The sequence below is a fragment of the Leishmania major genome, chromosome 13, assembly GCF_000002725.2.
Source record: "Leishmania major strain Friedlin complete genome, chromosome 13".
In the NCBI taxonomy this organism is placed as follows: domain Eukaryota; phylum Euglenozoa; class Kinetoplastea; order Trypanosomatida; family Trypanosomatidae; genus Leishmania; species Leishmania major.
Window position 1 is genome coordinate 484368 of NC_007254.2, and position 24039 is coordinate 508406.

At 59.4% G+C, this 24039-nt stretch overlaps 5 protein-coding genes across 5 annotated transcripts; all 5 read right to left on the minus strand.

The window, feature by feature from the left end:
- Nucleotides 1–209: 209 nt before the first annotated feature.
- Nucleotides 210–1976, minus strand: LMJF_13_1380 (putative endomembrane protein; the record flags this gene model as incomplete). The annotated part of the gene is made up of 1 exon (XM_001681830.1): nucleotides 210–1976. The coding sequence occupies one exon, from the start codon at nucleotides 1974–1976 to the stop codon at nucleotides 210–212; it is 1767 nt and encodes a 588-aa protein (XP_001681882.1).
- Nucleotides 1977–3164: 1188 nt separating this feature from the next.
- LMJF_13_1390 (conserved hypothetical protein) lies at nucleotides 3165–4370 on the minus strand (the record flags this gene model as incomplete). The annotated part of the gene is made up of 1 exon (XM_001681831.1): nucleotides 3165–4370. The coding sequence occupies one exon, from the start codon at nucleotides 4368–4370 to the stop codon at nucleotides 3165–3167; it is 1206 nt and encodes a 401-aa protein (XP_001681883.1).
- A 463-nt stretch (nucleotides 4371–4833) lies between these two features.
- LMJF_13_1400 (conserved hypothetical protein) lies at nucleotides 4834–6807 on the minus strand (the record flags this gene model as incomplete). The annotated part of the gene is made up of 1 exon (XM_001681832.1): nucleotides 4834–6807. The coding sequence occupies one exon, from the start codon at nucleotides 6805–6807 to the stop codon at nucleotides 4834–4836; it is 1974 nt and encodes a 657-aa protein (XP_001681884.1).
- A 4103-nt stretch (nucleotides 6808–10910) lies between these two features.
- On the minus strand, nucleotides 10911–15140 carry LMJF_13_1410 (hypothetical protein; the record flags this gene model as incomplete). Its single annotated transcript, XM_001681833.1, has 1 exon — nucleotides 10911–15140. The coding sequence occupies one exon, from the start codon at nucleotides 15138–15140 to the stop codon at nucleotides 10911–10913; it is 4230 nt and encodes a 1409-aa protein (XP_001681885.1).
- A 5292-nt stretch (nucleotides 15141–20432) lies between these two features.
- LMJF_13_1420 (conserved hypothetical protein) lies at nucleotides 20433–21152 on the minus strand (the record flags this gene model as incomplete). The annotated part of the gene is made up of 1 exon (XM_001681834.1): nucleotides 20433–21152. One exon carries the CDS (start codon nucleotides 21150–21152, stop codon nucleotides 20433–20435), a length of 720 nt encoding a protein of 239 aa, XP_001681886.1.
- Nucleotides 21153–24039: the final 2887 nt, after the last annotated feature.

The window sequence follows — 24039 nt, forward strand, 5'->3', positions numbered from 1 at the left end:
ATCTAGCTAAAGATTCGACTTCTTTTTCTTCTTTTGCTGAGGGCCCCCGAAGCATTTTCAGAACAGCTCCTGGAAAAAAAGAAACAGAGGGAATCAGCAGGAGCATCGCAAGTAGCCCCTTCAGAGATGCGAATGAATCATAGTTGGCTCCCCACAGTCGCCACCGCGCAGGCACGCCCCAATTACAAGCCTCTCTTCGCTTTCTCAGCTCAGTCATTCTTCGCTTGCGCATAAATCGCCTTCACAAAGTAAGAGGCAGCGAAATAGCTCACCGTTCCACCGATGAGAGCTAAAAACATCATAATCACAAAGCAATACGCGTAGTAGAGCAGAAACATGAACAGACCATGCATCGAGGATTTGAAAAGATAAAAGAAGACCGCATAGCCAAAAGTGTAAGCCGCGCAGGATGCCCCAAAGCCGATGGACATCCATTTCCAGTAATGGTTCTCTGTCGACAGCAGTACAAAAGTCGCAACAACCGACACGCACGCGGTTACGACAATGTAAAAAATTGCTGTAATAGTGAGAAATCCGTACAAGTGAAAAGGCCTGAGTGACCAGATGGAAGTGAAAACAAAGTTGAATTCTACGAAGACAACTATGAAAGGAAGGATGCCACTCACCAACAAGAGGTAGCAAGGTGCTAGCAATTTCCGCGGTGGCTGCGGAATGAGGCGTGGAATTTGATTGACGTGCGGGATATTTCTTCTCCGCTCCGTTCGCCGAAATACGTAACGGCTGCACAGAACACCGGCGAGGCACAGCGGATATGCAATGAAAACCCACACAAACAGAACAACAATGACTCCTGCAAAGTATGGAAAATTCGTAGTCCCATATATCATTGCAATGAACCAGGTGGGAAAAAAAGCCGTGACGTAAATCACCGGCACCAAGAAGAATGTGACATGAAATGCGCGAATCCACTTCGACGCCATGGGCGGTGCCAGGAAGCCACACCCCATGAACTGATAGCCGGAAACATAGCCGGCAATGCCACTAGTGCAGGCATACCCAAATACAGAAAAGGTCACCAAGTTGTGGCTCATCGAGATACGATGATTGCTCACGACGGACAGAAAAATGGCGAAGACTGTCAGCAACAGAAGCTGCGTGCCGCACCCAAGGATGGCACAAAATATGCCAGTATGTCGCGGCACCCGAAACACATCCGCGTACAGGCACCTCCACCCTGACTCGTCGATGATGTCCTGCTCTTCGAAACGAAACTGCGCCTCCCTTTCCATTTTCGCGTGCTCGCTGCGCAGCGTTCGGGAAAGAATGAGTGCGATGAGAGAAAGAAGTAACAACACAATCAAGCTCGCGTTGATAAGAGAGGCGAGCCGCGTTCGGGAGCCGACGTAGCGCGTTTCGAATACGGTCGAAAATCGATTGGCGTACTCCACGCTCGATGGCTCGAAAACTACTGAATACTTAAAGGCGTAATCAGTATTGATTTCGAGTTTCGCTGGTGAGCTCGTCTCCAACGTGACGTTCACAATTTCATTTCCGTTCACACCGATGTAAAATGTCTGGTGAAGGAAAATCGAAAGGTGATTGTCATCGATTTTGTTGCCGATCGCACCCCACACTGGTAGCTCATCGATAGTGAGGTCGTAACGATAGTCGTGTTCGATTGCATACGCCAACATATTTGCTTCATAGGCATTGAATTTGCGTTTGCACAAAAACCTATTGCTAGTGTTGTGGTTGAATCGAATATCCGTGGCTAAAGTGAAGATGCTTTCACCCGCAAGAAGCTCGCCAAGAGTGAGTGACGTCTCTTCCTGTAAAGGGCACCCTGGCACAAATGCGTAGGAGTAAGTCTCGTGTGTGTTGCCGTGCGGGTGCATTTTGCTAACAAAGACTTTGACCTCATCACCGCCCAGGTATGTATGCTTCGATGCGCTGGCAGCGCGCATGCAGAGCATGCACACAAGCGCTGCCAAAGTTAGCAAAGAGGAAAGGCCCATTTCCTGTGCAAAATAGAGTGAGCTACAGCATCAAAGAAAAGATACCGTTGTGTATTGCATGCGCAGTGACAGCAGTGTCGGATGAGAAAGAAGGAAGACATGAGGAGGGAGAGATGAAGTTGATAATTACCTCTTCCTGAGGGCCTCATAAGGTCATATTATTGGCACTGTTTGAATTGCTCTGGCAATTAGAGGCTTGCGGGAGCTGGTGGCCACATTTTCCCCAGCTCAACACCAGAGCTGACAACAGCATTGCTTTTTTTTTCTACACCAGTGCTGCTGGGGGGGGGTCATTTTGCGGTGTTTCGGTGCGGGGGCAGAAGCGGTCGCTGGGTGGGGTGGCCGGAAAGGGAGGGCGGGCTTGGCCCAGCCTATCGGGGCACCTTGGCGGTGACGGAGAGGGGCAAGGGGGGGGGGGCAGCCAACAGAAAGGGGCGGGGGGGGGGTAGGCTTAGTGAGGGGCGAGGCAGGGAGGCCGTGGATAGGCCCCGCGGATGGAGCGGAAATGTTTCTTTTCCGGTTCGCCGAGCGGCGTCGCACTGCGTGGTGGGCGGAAAAAAATGGTTATCTTTTTTTTTCAACGCGTCCACTCTGCCACAAACAAACGGACCCATAAACAAGCTTAGCTCACCCCCTGCTATGTGGCACCGGGGCTGTGTGAGGGAACTGGGCCAAGCAAAACTGTTTGGCGTCGTTCAACCCAGCGCTGGTCACGCCCGCGGATCGCTCTGCGCAGGAACGCATCGCGACAAAGAGAAGTCGCGGGCGGATGCCGCCAAGGAACCGGCGCGATCCTTAGCGAGCTGGTCGAAACGCGGTCATGGCCGCGTGGCACCGCTCCGGCACAGACCTGCTGGCCGGCGCCCAGAGCCCGCAGCCGCAACCGAGGGCGGACTCGAGGCTTCCCCGCGAAGCGTGGGTACTCGACTCGGATGCCACACGCGCTGAGGTGGCCGGCGTCGTCATGAAAATGCAAGGGTCTGTAGCCTGAGGTCGTGGTGTGTGTGTGTGTGCGGGGGGGGGCGGAGCGATGTTGCCACAGAGGCGTCGAATGACAACGCCGGCGCAGGAGCAGGGCGGGCGAAGGGCCGCTGTCAAGGGCCGGGGGGGGGGGAGGGGGGGGGGGGAGAACACGGTTTGATTCGGGTGCATCATTGGGCGCCCCGCGGTGGCGCACGTTGGGGCCCACTAGAACTCGATGAACTTGCCCATGGGAATAATTTGGAACCTGTTCTCGTCGATGCTGGCGTCCTTTAAGGTCTTGCGCAGGACCTGCGGTGGCTCATCGAGCGGCTCGTCGGCGAGCTCAAAGGTACCCCAGTGCACCGCCACGGCCTGCTGGATGTGCTGGTCCTTAAAGATCTGCACCGCGTGCTCTGGGTCGATGTGGGCTCTCGCCATGAACCACCGCGGTGAATACGCGCCGATCGGGAGCGCAGCCATATCCATCGGGCCGAAGTGAGCGTAGATGCTCGTCGAGACATCCGGGTTGTACGCCGTGTCGCCAGCGAAGAAGTACTTCTTGTACCGGTTCCATGTCCGCTGTGCCTCGACCAGCGCCTCGGAGCTAGGCTCGATGCCGCTGAAGGAGATGAGGGTGGGCTTCTCGCACGTAGACGCGGGCTGCTGCTGCTGGCCTGGCTGCCAGCCGACACACCAGCCGCACCATAGCACTTCATTATCGTCGAAGGCGCTGTGCTTTCCCCAGTGCTGAGCCGGCGTGCAACCCACCCGGACCCCTTTCACCTCGCACGCCTCGTACCAGTCAAGCGTGGTGATAGACGCGCCCGGCACACCCCACTCTCGGAGGAAGCGGTCCAGCTTCAGCGGCACCACGAAGTGGGCATCTGGGAAGCGGGCCGCAACGGCCTTGATGCTTTGCTTGTCCATGTGGTCATAGTGGTTGTGCGAGACCGTGACAATGTGGATCGGTGGGAGCTGCGCTGCCGTGGCGGCTGGCGGGAACCGGCGCGACGGCCCGGCAAACGACAGTGGCGAGGCACGCTGCGAGAAGATGGGGTCGAAGAGGATGTTGATGCCATTGGAGAGGCACAGCAGCTGACTTGAGTGACCGATCCAGTACACCCGGTTCTTGGCTGGCTGAGCTTCGTCGTTACTCATACTCGCCCGCCACTGCGCCACTGACTCGGCCATGTTGCACGGCGCGTACCAGATCTTGCCGAACGCGTCATAGCCTCCTTTCGGCTTTGGGACGCCGTTGCAGGTGTGGGACAGCATCCACTGCATCACTTTTCCGGCCGACGCGCTGGACAACGATGCAGGACCGAGGTTCTTGAAGTGCTTCTCGTCCCTGTTGCGGTTCGACCAGTACGAGCCGATCGCCGCGCGCTTCGGGTATTCAAAGCTTGGCTTCGACTGCATGGACTCCGCCATTGGCAAGCGCACCCATATGTGTACGGGTCTTGACGTGGCCTGGTACCGGAGTGTGTGTATGTGCACACCAAGGCAAAAGATGCGAGACGCAGGAAGCTGAAAGGGGACTGCGAAGAAAACGACTTCGCAATGGTGAGGCGAGTACGTGTTTCGTGTGCGTGTTTTGCAGTCTTCTGCTGGTGCAGCCGCACAAAGGCGATGAGGGGAAGTTGCTAGAGGTGCGCCCACGCAAGAGCGTGACCGAGAGTAGCGGCAATGAGAGGGATAGAGAGGTGAAACCACACACACGCACACACACGCACAACAAAGGTAACAACTACGCGAACGCGACGCCGCCGTCATCTGAAAAACGACGGCCATCACGAAGACAGGAGACAGCTGTCTGGCGTCTGTGTACGCAGGCGCCCGTTTTCTGCCGCTCCCTTTCTTGTGCATCTTGAGCTGTTTTCTTCTTGGTCGCCGCTCACTTGGCTGGCAGCTTGTGGTAGACGTCTTCGGCCATGGAAGCGGGCAGCCGCACCGTCTTGTGGCCATTGTACACGTAGTTGCGCGGCGGCTCGCAGCCGGCCACCTCCGTGAGGCTGTACGTCTGAATGACGGACTCAAAGACGCCAACGAGGAAGAGAGCACCGAAGGCGGGGTAGGCGGCGGCGCAGGAGATTCCACCAACAACGTCGCCATCCTCACCGTCGTCCGCCGACACCTCGTCGCTATTGCCACCTGCTATCGCAGCGTTGGCTGTTTTGGGCTTGTGCATATTCGTGAAGGCGTCGGCGAGCTGCTGCTGCTGCTGCTGCACCCTGCCGCCCTCAGAGGAGTATGGCGTCAGGGTGAAGCGACGTGCACACCGCAGCAGTGCCTCCGGCTCGTCGTACACGTGCCACTCTTTCACGAGGCCGTCATCGTAGGAGCATGTGACGAACACGTCTGGGGTGCGCAGCACGCAAACGTGCCGCCCGAGGCCGCGATGCTCCTGCCGTGTGTTCGTCACAAGCTGCGGCACGTAGGTCTCGGCGACGGCTGTGCAGGCGTCTTTGTCCGGGCGGCACGTCCACACGCACACCCTGCCATCGGCACAGCTGGTCACGAGGCGACGGTTCCCGGCAAGCACACGCAGCGCAAAGCACGCCGTCCCTGGCGTTCGGAGGAAGGCGAGCGGGTACACGACCGGCACAACGCAGCTGAGCGGCACCCGCAGGCCATTCCTGAGCTCACCGCCTTCGAAGGAAACTGGCACGACCGTGTCCGTTAATCGGTCGCCCACTGTGGCGCCGCGGCCGGAAACCGCCGCCGTGCTCAGCTTGACAGTGTTCCACACCACACCGACCGCCGCCCCGCCTGTGACCATGCGGCCGTGCTTGGGCTTCCACCTGCTCACCAGGCCGGCGCTGCTGCCACCGCGCTCCATCGCGCGCGCTATCTCCGACTGCACAAGAGATGCAGGCAGCACCCACACGTGATGGTTGGCGAGCCGCGAAGCGCGGTACTCCACAATCTTCTCAGAATTGGCACTAGAGGCTGTAGGAAGTATGTTGTCTGCGTCGGAGTCACGTCGCAGCGACGCCTCGTAGCGCAACAGCGCGCAGGGAAGCGGCGCTTGGCGCTCCTCGTCCCAGCAGAGCGGGTGGTGCGCGGCGAGCGCGTCGGCTGACGGTGACTCCGCACCGCGCCACGGCAATGCGTTGATGGCCCACACATACACACCGCCCTCTGTCCCGGCAAACACCCGGCCCGCCAGCTCATCTACTTCTAAACAGTGCACGACGCGGTCGGCATCTCGGGACGGCACCTTCTTCGAGTTGTCCTCGCGCGCGAACGGGCTGAGAGGGGACAGCATGCCCGTCATGTTCGCACTGCACATGAGCACGTGCTGCAGCGTGTAGGAGCGGGCGACCACGTCGACGCGCCACAGTCGCACGAGACCGGCGTCGTCGCCAGTGAAGACATACACAGCTGTGGGCTCGGCGGCGTGGACGGCATCATGCCAGCGCTGCAGCGCGCCTTGCAGTGGCGTGTCGCTCTCTTCCCCAGCGTTGCTACGACTCGGCGTTGCGGTGAAGGCGGAACCTTCCCATAATTTGGTGCACCGCACCGCGGACGGGTGCGGCAGACACGTAATGCCAACCGGTACAGGATGAAACATGCTCACTGCAACACTCGTGTCCCCAGAGGATGCCGCGGAGGCGAAGAGTGTGCCTAGGTGGTCCATGACCGTCACCGGCTCCTCGCGGGCGTGGCGGTGCAGAAGTCGACGGCCGACGCAGTTGAGCGGTGCGCGACCGCCCTCTGCGATGGCGCGTGCGGCTAGCGCATCGCCGCACGCCGCCGCCTGCGCCAGCTCCGTCTCGCGTTTCCAGAGATGGGCTAGCTCGGGCAGCGTGGTCTCGCCGCACTCCGCAACGAGGGCTTCGAGGAGGTGTGGAGGCAGTAACGGCATGAGAAAGGCGTGCCCGTTGTCTGTGCCGAAGAAGAAGTACTCCACCTGCGTACACGCACCGAGAACAGCGGCGTTGTGCAGCGCTGCAGCCAGCCGCGAAGCCCGCAGCTCATCCGACACGCTGCCATCTCCAGCCCACTCAGGCGGTAGTGCCCACGACAGCAGCGCTGCCGCTTCCTCAGCGCCGAGGGCGGGGACAAGAGTGTAGCCAAGACCGGAAACAAAGTTGAAGGCGCTGTCCTCCAATGTTAAGGCTGCTGCTCGTTCCTTATCGTTGCATTGCTCATCGTAGAACGGGGTGCTTAGCGCCGCCGTGTGCGGAGTGGCCGGCACCGCCATAGTCGGGAATATACGCCGCCGAGTCCACATGCGGTTGATAGTGAAGGTGGTGGTTAGAGGGAGGGGTGGGGGAAAGAAGGTGTACAAGAAACCTCGATGTGCGCCGCGACGGTCGGAGAGGAGGGAGGCTGCCACGCGCAGAGAGAAAGAGAAAACCCTTGGTCCTTACCCTGATCGTGCGTGTGTGTGTGTGTGTGTGTGCGCGCGATCGTGTGCGCCTCACAGGAACGGATGCGTTACGCCGGAGGGAGACAGGTGGGAGGTTTTTTTTTGAGGTTGTGGTGAGAGGGTGGGAGGAGGGAGAGAAGGAACGGGTGAACCGGCGGTCGCATCGTCCGCGTGTCGTTCGTTTTGTGTTCTTCCTCCCCGGGTTGCGCGCGTTCCGCGAGGGAAGACGGACAAGAGGTGGGCGCCGGAAGGCACAACTGCCCAGCATTGCCCCGCGGACGCGCTCTCCCTGTATTGACTGCGTACGCATCCGGCCCGAATGCAAGCCGCTGTCAACCACATACACGTACACCCTCGAGAAAGAGGGCGTGTGTGTCTGTGTCTGTGTGTGTGTGTGTGTGTGTGTGTGTATATTTCGCCGTCACCTCACAAAAACCGAACCACCGAGCGAATCCAATGCTTCCAAGTCTAACACAGCTATGGTCCAGCGGCGGCTATGCAGTGCTGTCATGGCGCGCATTCCGATGGCGGTGCTGTGCGCCACAAGTTGCTGTCTCTCTCCCTCCCCCTCCCCTCCCCTCCCCACTCTAGAATCAAAAAACAACAAAAAAAAATTGCTTGTTTGTGGCGAACTCCGTTTTCTGTTTGGTTTCCACTTCAGCGCTTACTCTAATTGGCCGCGTAGATGGTGCTGTTCAGAGGGAGGAGACAGACAGGGGTAGGGTGAGAGAGTGCACACACGCACACGCCAGTGCCCTTACGGGGGGAGGGGGAGGGAGGGAGGAGATCCAGTCGCTGTTAGGAGAGGGAGAGAGAGAGAGAGAGAGAAGCACAAAACACATAGGAGCACCCATCAACGAGACAAGCAAAGCAGATACACACACAGAAAGTGAGAGAGAGGAGCACAGAGGCAGTTCGTCCAGTGGCGGGTTGGGGGTGGGGCGGGGGGAAAGAGTCGCCGCTTGCCCACCGTCGCCCTGCCCCCTCCCCCTCTCCACCTTTTTCTTTTGCCGCAAGTTGGCCTTTCCACTATCAGCACCTTCATGACGGTTGGCAAACAGAGAGAGAGGGCACGCGATTCACCGGTGACATGCCTTCGTGCGTCTTCGAACCTCTCCACAGAGAGCCTCCCTTTACCTTACCCCGTAGCGATAGACAGAGACCTTCGTGACGAGCAATGTGGGTTATAGAGACGGGAGAAGGGAAGGGTGAGTGGTGTTGGTCAGAACCGGAGAAGAGGGGCACACAGCCCCTCCTCCTCATCCCCTTGACACACACGCACGCACACACACATACACATAGACATAGGAAGATATGCACACGCAAAAAGAAAAAAGAAGAGTAGCACAGGAGAGAGAGAGAGACAAGACACAGAGGAACAAGAACCCTCCCGACACACACACACACACACACACACACAGAGAGAAGTGCACCCGAAGAACGCCGAGCGGCGTCGCAACAACTTAGCAAGTGCTCTCACCTGTTTTCTAATCTCCTTCTCGTTTTTTTTTCGAAGAATGGGGCGGAGGAGGGGAAGGAGGGGGGAGGTGAGGTATGCGCACGTGTAAAACGATAAGCAGCACTTTCGGCGGCAGTAGAAATTGCATGGCTATCCTCGTCATCCGCCTGCGGCACCCTTTCCCTCTTCCCGGCACGGCACGCCGGTCAGCACGAGGATAGTCCTGCCGTTGCATCGACAGCAACGGACATGCACACACACACGCACGCACACTTACATGGACCACCTCTCTCCCTCCCTCCCCCGAAAAGAAAAAAAACACGAGAAAGGAAGTGCAACGGCGGGTGGGTGGGGGTTGATGAGGCCGAGGAAAACGCCACCACAGCGATCCACCACAAGAAGAGGGGCAAGGGGAGGGGAGGGGGGGGGGCAGCGGCCGTAACGGAGCCATACGTTTCATACACAGGCACATACACACACGGAACGAGCGATCTTTTTATTTTTTTTTCTTCGCGCGCGCGCATGTGTGTATGCAGATGGAGACGGAGAGGGAGAGGGCAGAAAATGGTAACAACAAGAGGCATTCCCTTAGAGAACACTGAAAAGTCTGCCCCCTCCCCCCCTCCCCAAGAAAAAAAAATGAATCCATCAAAGAACTGTCATGGGCAAGATGAACAACACGAGAGCGAACAGTGTAAAGAGAGGCAAGAGGGAGAATGAAGAGAAGTCGTGGAGAACCCGCCCTTGTAAAAGACATGCACACAGACACACACGCGCACGTGAAGGAAGAATACACATACACACATACACACACACACACAAACAGATAGAGAGAGAGAGAGCGAAAAGGGCCAGGATGAAGAGCGCCATCAACATCGGCTGGACAACGATAAGCGACTGACGCCGCCGGCGAGCACGAGTAACCGAGAGAGAGAGAGAGGGAGGGAGGGAGGGAAAGAGATACCCCCCCCCCTAAAAGGACGAGGAGAGAGGGCTGTGCGAATCCACATGAGAAAAGGATGATGAGAGACAACACAAGACGAGAATCGCACAGGCGGCCGGCGATCCCTAAAGGAGTGAGAGAAACAGGAGAAAAGGAGAGGGGGTCGATAGAGACACACACATACACATACACACACACACACACACACACACACACACACACACATACATATATATATATGTATATATAGACACGGTAAGAAAAAATGGGAGGAGAGCGACGACAGCAAAAACGAAACGGAAGAACGATAGAGGGAGAGAGAGAGAGCGAGAGCAGGATGACTGGGGAGAAGGGAGGGGTAACGTGAGGGAGGAAGAAGGCATCGATATGGGAAAGGTGGGCTACCGAAGACACGCGCTGACACCCCTTACAGTTGCAGAGAGAGAGAGAAAAAAAACACGCGCGCGAGAGAGAGAGATGGAGAGGGACGATCAACCAACGTACAGAGAGAATAACCGCAGCCAAGAAGGAGCCCAAAACACCACTGGCACACGGAGAAGGGAGTGGGGGTGGGGGTGACGGGGAATAGGTTGATCAGAAAGAAACAACAAAAAGATATACGCACACACACACACACACACATGTATATATATATATGTGTGTGTGTGGATCTATAACGATAACAGAATAACTAAGGCAACGCAAGGAGGAAATGTGTGTGTGTGTGTGTGTCACCCGTAGGTACATATGTATATATATATATATATACATATATGTATATACCTCCGCGTTCGCCAGCCAAGTAAGGCAATATAACATAACAGCAGGTAGGGCCCCCACGTGAAAGAGGGAGCATCGACCGCAAAAATCCCCGCGCCTGCTTGCCCCGATGTTGCCCCCACCAGCCTGTGTACATAGCCACGCACACAGGGGAGACACGCATGCATTTCTCTGTGTTCCTTCTCACTGTCTTCGCTTCCCCGATGTTTCGTCCGGGCAAGGTAAGTGGTTAGAGAGAGAGAAAGACAGGGCCACCGTTGGTGGACGGGCAGTATGTGTATGTGTGTGCACGCGTGGGCGGAGTTGTCTGTCAGCGACACAATCACGATATTATCATGTGCTCAGAACTGCGAAGAGGGAAGGCTCTGCTACGTCACCGCACCGATGCCACGTTGTGACGCGTGAAAGACGCCATCACTGCTTCTGCGGGTGTTGCCGCTGCTGCGTTGTTGGTGTGCTAGTGCCAAATGTTTGTATGCTCGACGGCACGACTCCTGGGTCAACCCTGCCAAACTCCGCCCTTTCCCAGGCCTCTCTTTCAGGCTTTGTGGGACGAGCATCATACGGGTACGGCGACAACGCGGCAGCTGCCTTGCCGGTGTCATGGTTCAGCAATGACGCCCCCGACAGGCTCACCCCCTGTGCAGTGGTGCCACTCATCGCGCCGGTACTGCGTACCGCGCTCGCTTGAGCGTAACCGGTATTGTTGCTGCTGCTGTTACTGCCCTCGCTCGGGTTTCGGAGCTGCGGCGGCACATGTGAAAGCACCTGGAATTGCTGCTGCTGCGGAGAGCGCATGTCACCGTATTTACTCGGCTGGTTCACCGAGGGAATGGAGGAGCGACGCCGGCTTGGCGAGGAGATGTGCGGCAAGTAGTCGTCTCTGCTCTTCATCGGCTGCAACTCGTCTGCGGCGCTGCTGCTCAGAGTGGGGTGCCGCTGCTGGCATTGCCGCGTAATGGGTGACTCCTGTAAGCTGGGTGCCCGGCTGTGAGACGGTTGATGGTGCGTTGCGGCACCTCCGTCCATCGCACCGGCGCTGCGAGGCAGCGGTGGCGCAAACAGTACGTTGCTCGTGCTGCGAGACTCGTTCGCGCCGTCCTGTGAGGACGAGGTAGCCGCCGCGGAGCCCGTCGTGCGGCGCTCAGGTTGGGAGACGTACATGTCGGTGTACCCCATGGCGTAATTTTTCGCGGAAGGGTGATGCAGGTAGCCGCCATACACGGCTCTGGTCGGCGTTGCACTGGCGCCAATGTCACCATCGCTGCAGCGGACGCCGACCGGCACGTTAGGCCCTGCACCCAGTAACGTGGGTGTCAACGCTCCAGGGCCGCCGCAGATGTCGATCGAATTGTCGACGTTGTACACGTGTGCAATGTCTGCACCTCCCCCACTGTTGGCGCTTCGGAAGCTGCCGCTCTCGTTCGCCTCCACGCTGTTCACACCGCCACTCACGTTGCTGTTCAAGAGGATTGACTTGTTGCTGGGTCCGCTGCTGCTACCCCCTCGGTTATTTACGGCGTATCCGGTCCGCTGGTTCGGCGTGCGCGAGACCACGGGGGCCGCCATGTGCGGTGGCTGTGCGACCATCATACCGCCCACCGTCATGACCGACGCGCTCCCTTCATGCTGCTCGGCGTGCCGGGGCTGTGAGCCGTACATGCCACCGCCGTGGATCCGCATTGCCTCGTCGTCGTCGTCGTCACTGCCGTAGGGGAAGGTGCTAGGTGCCGCTGTGGTGAACTCTGCTCCTGCACGAGAGCCGCTGGAGTAGTCCCCCGGCGCGCTGAGCGCTGGTGTTGTGTCGTAGTAAACGCTGGAGGAGCGGCCCAGCTGCTGTTCCTGCTGCTGTTGGACGACCGGCGCAGAGGGTATTGCCGTCGGCGCCAGCGAGCTTCCTCTGTTGTCGAAGTCGGGTGCAGCCGCAGGTCCGCAGCTCTGATGGCACGTTTCGCGGTGCGGAGGCGTATGGTCCACACCACTACCACGGGCCAGAGGCGGGACGTCGTGCAGTTCCTCATGACAGAGCTGCTGCTGCTGCTCGTTGGGTTCGTGCGGCACGCCGTTGCGGTCCGAGACAAGGTGCGTTTGATCGCCAAGCTGGATCGCGTCCACAGAGAAGAAGCCCGGCAGCACATCCTGCGCCACGCGCTTCCGTGGTCCGCTCCAGTTGTGAGCCGCGGCACCTGCATTGCCGCCTCGCCCACCGTACGAATGTTGCGTGTGGTATGCCTGCTGCGGTGGCTGCTGCCGCTGATGATCGTGCTGCTGTTGTGGCCGGGGTGCGTGCACATGCGCGGGAGGTGGTTGTGATGCGTACGAGTACGGCCCCTGCGGAGGTGGATACTGCTGCGGCTGCCCGGCGTATGCCTGGTACGCGTACAGGCCATGCGGCTCGAACGCTGGAGAGTATGGGTGTCGATGATGTTGCTCTTGCTGTTGAGAGTTGACATGCTGCTGCGGATAATTGTGTGCCTTGTGCTGGTGCTGCTGCTCTGGGCGAAGGTGCGGGTACCCCGACTGATACGCTTGCTCGTGCCGCTCATGATCGCACTGCTGTTGTGGCTCAAACGGCTGGCACTGTCCTGTTATCTCGTGTACCGGATGGGGATGGGGATGTTGCTGCTGCCGCTGCTCGTACGACGGCGCATACCTGTCGGCACGCTGCACCTGATGTCGCTGTACACTGTGCTGCTGGAGCGAGTAGTCATGCTGGGGGTCGTACGGCTGCTCGGACGGCGTCTGCTCGGACCCGTACTGCTGGTCAGCGGCTTCACTAGATGCGTCTACTGCATTGTCGCCAACCGCACAAGACGGCGTCGGTGTTGATGCAGGTGCTTCTTCGTGGGCATACCGTGCAGTCTGCGGCGCCGCGCAGCCGCCGTAGGGGCCCTGGGGGTCGTGGAGGAAGTACTCCCATGTGGACGACGACGGCAGCTTAGATGGGCCGCCAGTGGCGGCCCAGAGCATGATGCCGTCATGAGTACCTCTCGACACACCCGTCATACTCGACTTTACGCTCATCGTGTCCGAGTTCGCGACGGCGCAGTACAAAAACGAGGCGCCACTGTCCGCGGCGTTGCCGCCACTACCACCGCCGGCGCTGCCATTCGCGAGCGCCGAGGTGTTCCGCATTCGCATGTGCACGATGCCCGGCCCGATCGGGGTCGTCGTTGCGGAGGGGGAGCGGTAGCTCGTGAAGCTTGTCGTGCGCGGCACACCGCTCATCAACGGCGTCGCTACAATAGCAGAGGTGTTGTACGGATCGTGTGTCCCGAAGCGTAGCGACGGACTTGGCGACTGCGAGTCGCATCGACTGAGTGCTGCGCCGCCGCGGTTGGCGGGCGACGTGGTCTCGCCCGCCCGGCCGCCGGCCACGCTGATAGCCACAGGCGATACGAGAGGGGAGGGCGGTGGCGCAATAATGAGCGAGTGGTGCGCATGGTCGGTGCTCAGGCTCCGGTTGCCCGCATTCACGGCGCTCCTGCTGCCTTGGGGAGCTGTAGAGATGGGAGGTGGGGCCGGGACATTGTGGCTGGTAGGGACGGGGGTAGAAGCGGCGCTGGCGGCAGACGCGGCGACCCCAGCTGCAGATGACCGAGATGCCGCTGAGCTGCGCGCCGTGTGCGAGGGCGACGACGGCGGAGACGAGGAGGAGCGCGTGCTCGCTGCCGAATTTGCGTGAGAGGCAGTGCCGTCGTCTTCGCTAGCGTGATGCGCATTTCGCGAAGACCGCGTGGTCGTCCTGTCTACGGAGTCCGCGACGGTGGCGGTGACGTTACCGCTTGCGGTCGGGCGCTCAAGTCGCGCGCCAGCGTGGCTGTTGCGATCTGGCACAGCTCTGTGATGCGTGTCGACCAGCCAACGCTCACCGGCACCGCCGACGATATCCTCCATAAAGGAGTCTTCTGCTCTGTCTCCCTCGACCTGAAAGGGGCTGGTTGGCACGCTGATGCTGTTGCGTCGGCGCGACCCGCCAATGGAAAAGTAGGTGAGTTGATTCGGAAGCGCAACTCCTTCTGGGCTCATGGGCGACGTTGCTGCGACTGCAGTCGGGGACGACAGAGGCGTCACGAGCGCGTCGGAGGCGGAGACCGGCGTCGTTGCGGAGGGTGGCGGCATACCAGTGGCGCGGAACACACGCGGAAGAAAGACGAGGAGGCTCTTATGCATGCCAGTGACCTGACGGCTGCTGCTGTCGCCCGGAGACACGCTACGAGGGTTATGGGCGGATGAAATTTCGCTGATGCTGCTGTGACTGAGTGGAGGGACGGAGGAGGGTGCCAAGGAGGACGGGTCGGGCACATCTGAAACGAGAAGAGCGGCGCAGGTTGTCGCTATGGCCGGCGTTGACCCCGTCGCACTGCCGCGAGACGTCGTCCTTGCTGACCCGCTGCTACCGCGTTTTTTTCCCTCGTCATTCTTCTGCTCCTCGTCGCCACCGTGGTTCGTGCGGCCTGAGAGCGCATGCGGCCTGCCGTTGCTGACGGCACGCTTCACGAATATTGCAGACGGCGAGAGTGGGGAGCCGCTGCGCATCGGTGGCGGAGATTCTCTGTTCCTCATCTCATAAGCACTGCTGCGCACTGGCGACAGCTCGGAAGCGTTCCGACAACCCGATTTGGTTGACGACTGACGCTGCATCGCTGCAGCACGGTACGTGGGCGGCTGAGGGGGAGGAGCGGAGCTGCTGAAGCCCTCGTTACTCGACACGGCGAACAAGGACGACCGCGGCAACGCGGGGTGAAAATGCTGTATCTCTCCTACCTCCGCCTCGACGGGTGCACGACAACCGCGGGAGCCGCGGGGGAGTAGAAACGACTGCAACAACAACCAATCGACAGAGGGCGATGTATGGTGAGGAAATGAAAAACGTACGCGCCTCCTCACCTCGTTTTTTCTTCTCTTCCTCGTTTGGTCGCTGCTTTGCCAGCAAGCGCTGTGTGTGCGCGCACTGCAACCCTCTCCCGCGTTCCCGTGTCTCCCTTTATCCTGTCCTTCCTTCCTGCGATAGAAACGAAGGGCGGCGGGTGGAGGAGGGGATGCAACACGAAAAGCAAAACAACAACAAAAAGAAACGATGCGAACTTCCCCCCCTACACACACACACACAGACACACAGACACAGAGACAGACACACAGACACACGTATGGCGCACGCCAACAATGAACGAATACCCCGAAACCTCACCCACAACAACGACAGCGACGACGACGAAAGAATTGAAAAATAAAAACGTGTTGTTGTATGTGTATGTGTGTGTGCACACACAGACCCCGGCGTGGAGGAGGAAAGACGAAGACAACAGACACACACAAAGAGAGAAACCCCCCACCAAACACAAACCAGAGAGCTGAAGACAGGAGCAACCCACCACAACCACGACCACGACAAAAAGAGGAAAACAACGGATAGCTTAGCCAGCAAACGTGACCCACAAACACATGCACATCAAATACGTGAAACGACAAAATAATAACAATACTAAACAACAACACCACCAATGAAAAAACACGGAACAACAACAAAAACGTTTGAAAAAAAAATCAGGTGAGAAGTTACTTGTCGATATATATATATATATATGTGTGTGTGTATTTGTAAGCGAGCGAATAATAATACTAAAGAAAGAGCGAGGCGAGGCGCGAGAGGCAAATTGGTGGAAAATGTGTGTGTGAGTGTGTGTATGTAACAAGGTCGCTGTGTATCTGCTATGGAGGAAGAGGTCTTTTCACCTTTTTTCCAGCTGTTCGTCCGCCGTCGTCTCCCTTCTCTGACACCGTGTGTGCACGGTGTGAGTGGGGAGGGGGGGGGGCGGAGAGAGAACGAGCCAACAGAAGGAGACGGGTGATGGCTAGCGATGTGTGCGTATGGGCGCGTCACAGCAGATAGGGGGTTGGGGAGAGATCACAGTGGAGATACAGAACGTGAGAGAAGAAAAACGCAGAGAGAGGGAGAGAGCGAGAGCAAGACAGTCGCTCACGTCGGTAATATGGTGGGACGTATACGGATAAACAAACGAAGATATATATATATATATATCTTTAGCTATGTGTGTCTGTGAAGGTGGGAGAAGGGAGAGGAGGGGAGGGGGGGGGAAGAAAGTGACGCGTGTGCAGCAGGTGTGGGTGGACGAGTGCGCTTGCTTGTGGCTCGTGCCCCTCTTCGCCTTCTTGAGATCTTCCACTCTGACACGAAAGGCAGGGGGAAAGAAGCGGGCCGTCGGCCGCAGGGGAGGGGAGGAGTGGAGTGCGGTAGCGGGTCGAAGAGGGAGTGGGGTGCTCGGAAGAAGGGAACGTCTTTCAGCTCTGCTGCTGCGCAGATCAATAACGGAAAGAGAGAAAATCAAGCGGAAAAGGAGACTGTGCGTAGGAGGCGGTATGGGGGTTAGGTGAGTGGGCGCCAAGAGCAACGCATACGCATGCGCGCGCAAAGACGTTGTTCTCAAGAGTCGACTCAAGCGGAAAATGAAAACGTAAAAAGATTTGTTAAACGTGCACACATGCACACCCCCGCATACAAGCACAAAGACGACAATAGAGGGACACACACACACACACGCGCACACAACCCAACAAGGTGATCACGGGATCAGCTAATACGAGAAGCAGGCGTCAGAAGCAGAGGGAAAGAACAAACAAAAACGGGGGGGGGGCGAATGGACGATAACGGTAGTGAGAGAGGGGTGGAGCAAGGGCGGATGGGTTGGGGTGGTGTGGAGGTCGGTGCACTGACCATTCTGCAAGAGCGGTGGTGGGGGGCTACTTTGGTGGTGAGCAGTGAGGGAAGGGGAGGGGGTGGTGCTGGTTTGTGGGGGGAGGGGGGGGGGCAAGTCCTACGCGAGAAGGAGAGAGGAGAGGTGAGAGGGAAGGGAGGAAGGAATACTGTGGGGAGAGATGTATGGAGTTCAAGCCGTGCAGCCCACCGCAGCTCACAGCTACTCGCGGTAACATGACTGAAGCATCATCTTACGTCCACCTCGCCAACACGCGTTTTATACTCGAACTCCTCTTATCCACCTCTATCTTTTTTTGTTTGGCCACGTATTTTCGTATTGTTGTCGTCGTTCTTGGGTGACTGAGATGTTTTCCATTCTTTACACATCTGCCATGTCCGTTTTCTCATGCATCTGTGACTCGATCACCCTTTCCCTCTCCCCTGATGACCACGTGAGGGCACGCCCCTCCGTGCAGTCGTATCACGGGCTCCACTGCACACGCACACCTCCCACTCTCTCTCTGTGTGTGTGGGGGAAGCCAAAGCTGCCGGTATACCTGCCCATGCCGAACCACTTCGGGTGGTGACAGGGGCTGCCATGCCCACGACGCAGGGAGGTCAGAGCGATGCATCGCCGCTGATGCCGGCAGTCAGGTTCTGGAGGGCGTTGCGTCGGAGCGACCTGCGACAGTGCACACGCTTGCGCCATCCATGTGGTGGGCGAAGTCTCCGCGTGACTGGAACGCATCCCGCCTGACGCTCACTGCCTACTGGTGTGGGGGGCCTGGGACCCCTCCCCCCCCTCCCCGAGGGGCGCAGCAGGTGGCGACCTGCAGAGAGGGTCTGCGTCGAGTTTGAGACGGGGGCCGTGCTCAGCTGACTGAGTCGGCGCACTGCTGTACCGGCGTGTGTCTGCTGCTGCTTCTGCGCACCGCGCGGATGTGTGGGGCCTGCGGCAGGGCCAGCGGGTGTGTTGGTGGGTGGATGGGCGGGGGTGCAGTGTGACATGTAGCCGGCGCTGTGTGGCCGAGAACGAGTGCACACGCGTTGGTGCCCCAGCGCGTCCGCACCACCCACGAACACGTTAGCCCACAAACGTGCGCATACACACAACCACCGCTCACCCGCCTCTGCCGCACTGCGGCTGAATCTCCTGGTCGTCCAGGACAAGCCGTCTGCCGCCGAATCGGGGTCATGCGCCTAGCGTGTCCCTCTCGTCCCTTCTCCGCGTACGTGCTGCGCGATTCGCGCCACACTGACTCCGGGTGCACTGCACGCCTCAATCCGAGTGGACCGCCTTCAGGGTTCTGCTCCAGGGGGCGGAAGTGGTGGCGTCTGTCGTGCGGGCACTAGCGGGTGGTCCAGGCGCTTGCCGGATGAGCTCAAGGGGGAAGCTGGCCAGGCGCCGGTCAGGGCCCTCCGAGCCCTTGTGTTCTGCCTGTACGCCACGCTTCTGCCCTCAGTCGCCCCAAGCCGCGGCACCCCGTAATACGGTGCGGCGGCTCGCCACACGGGAGCCCGGAGGACTCGCTGGCGCCATGCGGGATGCTCTCGTCACGCTTCCGGCGCCTGTGCCTCATCGGCCCACCCGGTCGGACGTGAGGGATGCCGCGCATGTCGCGCACACGCACCTTTGGGCTGATTGGCGTGGATCCCTTCGCGTCTTTTCCGCCCAGCATTCGTGCCCCTCTCGCCTCTCGATGCTTTGTCTGGGCGTGAGGCACCATGCCAGCCGTGCTCGACAGCGCGTGCGCACAGGGCGCTCGCATTCTGCGCCTCATGCGGCCAGCTTCAGGACGACGTTGTTGTCTGGGGATGCGGAGAACGCTGTCTTCACCTTCCACGTCCGCCGAGGCCATGAGGGGCGTGCGTCTGGATGGCTGGCCCGCATGTGCCTCGGCAGGTTGGGCGCTGCCATGAGTCTGCGGCGGCATGGGATACTCCACCCTCTCCCGCATCTGCACGTCTTTGACAGCAGTGGGTGCAAGCGTCATGATGGCGACTGGTGGGTCTCTGCGGCACAGCTCGAGCACAGACCTTGTCCGTCAGCACGAAGGGTGGGCGCTGGGCCCGGTGATAGCACGGCAGGGTGGCCCGGCATCGTCGTGAGGGAGGTCAAGAAAGAAAGCTGAGGAGGGGGAGACGAGGAGGTGCCCACACAAGGACGACTCTCCTGTTTCGTTGCGCCCGCTGTGGTCGGTGTCTGAGCGACGGCCGTGATGTGTGTCGTTTATGGTGACACGTGGGAAGGCAATAAAGTTCGCGAGAAGATCAAGGACGAAGGCTGTTAAGCGAACGTGAGGAAAAAAGTAGAAGAAGAGCTGCAGCGATGGCATCACCATCGTCTTGCTTTTCGTTTCCGTGCGTGTGTGTCCCCTGGTTGAAACACTTGCGTATGGCGGTGGTGAGTGTGGAAGGAGGATGACGGGGGTGGGGGAAAAAAAGGTGCGGGCGCGTGCGGGTGGCCGCGTCCTGTGGCGTGTGCTGCGACTCAGAGGACCGCTTCTCAGTCAAGCACGCGCAAGCGGAGACACTACAAACGGAGGTGGGTAAAAGGTGAATGACATTCTTTGCGCGAGAGCGGAGCCTGTGAGCGCGATGGTGGCCTTCCGTCAGCCAGGCTGCGTGGTTGGCAGGCATCTCGGTGCTCGACAGACACGTGCTACACAGACGAGAGTGCGCGCCCTTGCACCGGTGGAAGAGGTCAAGGCGTTCCTTTGGAAAGTCCTTACAAGGCACTTCCCTTGTTACCGCTGCTTTTCTTTTTGGATCACCTCCGTTATTATGCCGTTGCTGTTCGTCGGCGGATATCCGTCGGTTATCGTAAAGCGGCCCAGCGTGCGTATGCGGAGGCACATGTGCGTGTACTGTCAAGGGAATTGGGCGGTGGCGGTGACGGCGGTGCTGGCGCGCATGGCGAGTCGGCCAAGGAGCGGCTGAAGATCGCGACAAGAAAGGAGGACTGCGGACATGAGCAGCAGACCTTCTTCACGAGGATAAAGCTGCGAGCACCTCTCCGCGTCTCGCACGACACGCTTTCCCTTCCTCTCCGACACATGTGCACTGCCACGCGCCGACGGATGAACGGCGGTGGCGGCGGCGGCGTGGGGGGGGGAGGGGGCGATGAAGTCAAGCGAAACCGCGACACGGAGCGTTGCACACACACACACACACACACACACACACACACACACACACACACACGAAGAAAACGACGGTCACACGTGCTGCTCCGTACGAGGCCGCTTCGTCACCACTGCGGCATTGCTCTTCGACTCTTCCTCGCCCTTCAGCACGTGTGCCATGGCGTGCCGCACCAGCGCTCGCACAAACTCGCTGAGGAGCACCATGCGTTGACAGCATCGCACCTTGGCCTCTGCATCCTGCCGCGCCATCGCCTCCAGCTCGCTGATGCGGGCTTTGCAGCGCTCGAGGCGTGGCCCCATCTCCTCCTCTGCCAGCAGCGGCGCAAGGTTCGGCGTCAGCTCTGAAAAACCTCGCGGTGCCGGCGCTAACGTGAGTGGGGTACGACTGATCAGTGTTATGTGCTCGCTGAGGGTGACGAGCTCGCGCGTGTGCTGACGCAGGAGGTGCTCGTAGCGGCGTGTCAGCAGTGCCTCGATCTGCAGACGCATAGGCAGCTCTGCGCACCGCATTTGCACGTACTGCAGCAGCTCACTGGCTGCCGCCGGTTGGAGGCTTGCTGATGTACTCTCCACCTCACCTGTTGCGCCGGCGGCGATGGGTGGGAGAGTGGCGTCTTCCCTCAGCGAGCGCCGCACAGCACTCCAGTCCTCCGGGGTGAGGAGAGAGAGCGAGGTGGGCGGGTCAGCGGCAGAGGAGGGACCTGGCGACGCCAAGGCAGCCGCGTTGCGCAGACGCTGGCGCACCTCATTCTCTACCTTCTCGAGGATACTCGTGATAAGCGCAGAGCGCATGTGATCTGCCCAGCCGTGCGTCGTTTTTCTGTTTCGCTTGTGACCATGGAAGATGCTGCAGTCGTTGATGTGTATCGGGTCGATCTTCGTATGGACCTTTGTTTTTCTGCGTTCATCGCCGATGGCGGACCAGAGGGCACACACACACACACACACACACACCGTTACACACGCATATACACAGCGGAAGACCGGTGAAGCCGGCACACGCACGAGCAGAGCAACAAACGAAAAGAGGCACACGGTGGGGGCGTGCTTGAGGGCTACCGCGACTCCTCCTGCACGTACGGTGAAGACGGCTGGGGGACACACGGAGTCACGGATAGAGAAGAGGAGGAGAGAGAGAAGCAGAAAGCTGCCGCACCACTCACGTTCATGTCTTTCCGCACAACACAGACGTGCTGAGCATCGATGGTTTGTGTGTCACAGGGATCGAGCCGAGGGAGAGGCAAGCGCCGACCCGACGCTGTCTTCCCCCACCCTCCCAGCAAATCCGAGAGGGGGGCAACACAATGCACGTCATCTAGCCCCCGAGCACCGATGTCACGCACATGTATCGAGGACAGTGCGCTCGTCTCCTTTCCTCCTGTGTTATCTGTTCCATGCTTATTGGGATTCTGTTGTATTGCGGCTTGTCGGTGTACACAAGGGAGCAGAGCAGAGCAGGGTGGGGTGGGGGAGGCAGTGGTGGTGGTGTGTGTGTGTGTGTGTGGGGGGGGGAATAATGGCGAAGGCCGGCGACCACGCCATCACGAACCACAAAGTCACGACGATAACAGAGAATAAGATGGATACACCTACATGCACACGCGCGCAGCCGCAGCTGAAAGAGCCACATAGAATGACCAACGGCCCTTCGCCACAGATGCACATTTTCCGTTCCGCCGCCCAGGTTATTGTGTGCTGAATTCGGCGTGCACATCTGTGCGAAGGCGTAGCATGTCTTGCCCGTCTTGCCCGTTGCTGTCCTCTGTTACGGCGTGCTCGCGGTAGAGGAAGTCGATGCGGCAGGTCCTCTTGCCGCACAGTGCCCACGGCAAGCGCGCCAGCGGCACCACAGGAGAAAGGGCGGGTGATGGAGAGGAGCGAAGCGAGGTATGCGGCCATAGGAATGCACGCGCAGGGAGTTGGGCCGGGCGGAAGCGAGGGAGGGGTGGGGAGGGGCTGTCTAGCACCGATCGCCCAGGTACCATCGCTCCGCTGCCATTGGATGGAGGGGGGGGGTGTAGACGCTCGGACAGCAACGGAGAGCACACGGCTCTCTCAGCATGCTACCCTATCGCCAGGCCACGCCCATCCACAGTGATGCCCACCTTGCCAAAGGGCCTCTGTGTCTGCCGGTGGCGACACACGACAGGCATCTCCGTCAGCTTGAAGCGGCCCGTGTCGAGGGCCTGGAGCGCCGTGCGCAACGCCATGAGTTCCAGCATGTCGTCGGAGTGGCGCCGCTGACCTACCCGGATGTCGGTGATTAGCATTCGTTCCATGAGCGCCTGATGAAGGTGAAAGCCTTCCCGCGTTCCTTGCACGCCGACGTGGTCATTGACGGCCATGTAGCCACGACGGCGCACAACGCACCAGCAACTGGCTCACAGAGGACATATCCACACCCCCTTCCCTAGAGCGTTCACACTGCGCGGCCGTCTGGTGTTAGCGCGTGCACCGCCTTGACCCACTTGCGGCTGATCCAGTCAGTGCACCCAGTCGCACACGCCCACCAACCCCGCGATGCAGCCGCTGCTTCATGTTCGCTTCGCTGGACGACAGCGCCATCACGCGACAGCCCGCGGCGTGCGCCCGTAGCGCGGCCAGGCACTTCACGCCTCCGGCACCTTCCACAAGGCCCTTCGCATTGCTGTCCATAGCAAGCCGTGCAGCCACGCCGGTGCCGGGAAGCGCCGGCAGCCGCCACCTCGCACGTCGCGTAGCCCGGAAGCCGCACCATGTCCGCCTCGCTGGTGAGCACGCGCTCTGCCGCAACACCGTAGTGGCTGTCGCCAAGACATGACGGGAGACCAGCTCCCCTCGCCTTGGTCGCCCCCTCGAGGTGGTTGGAGAAGAGGATGAGCGTGACGCGGTCGCCCACCATGAAAGTGTGTGCTCTCCGACCTCACGGCGCTCACCTCGTCCGCGCTGGAGGGCAGCGGCACAGCCTTGTTCGGCGTGTCGGTGAACATTATTGAGCGGATGGCGACAGTCTTGGCGACCACACCGGTCGTGCGGATCGGCGTATTCATCTCCCGTGTCAGCGTGGCGACACCGGCGCCGCCCTTGAGAGGGCGCCACTGCCGCACGAGCATGTTGGCTGGCGCATTATGTGTGCTTGTGTGACCACCAGGGTGTATGACGGAGACGGATGGCTATGAGCGAGTGCGGACAGCGGGGAGGGAAAGGGCAGGCAGTGATCAAGAGACAAGAGGAGCCCTCTCCCTACACGTGGGGGAAGTCTGTTTTAGGGCTGGGGTGTGGAACGGACAAAGGAAGCCGCTCCTGCGTTGGTGTGTGCTGGTACATCAGTTGACGAGGAGGAGAAACGGGGGATGCCCGCCATCACGTAGGCCCGAGTCCGTGTGTGAGGTGGGGGTGGGGTGGGGATGTGCGCTTCTCCAACACCCATACAAGCGAATGCGAACAGTCGCCCCCCCCTTTTTTTCTTCTGCAGGGGGGCTGCGGGTGCGCAGGTGTGGCGAGATTTCCTAACAACGACGACGGATACATATACACACACGGGCGCAGCATGCGTTCACGGAGGAGGAGGAGGAGGGGGGAGGGGGACTCGACTCGAGGGAGACTCCAGTGCACATTGGCTTGCAACGAAATCAGGTGAAGTGGCGTACGAGAGGAAGAGGGAGATGTGCGCTGTACATCAAACGTGCGTGCGCGTATG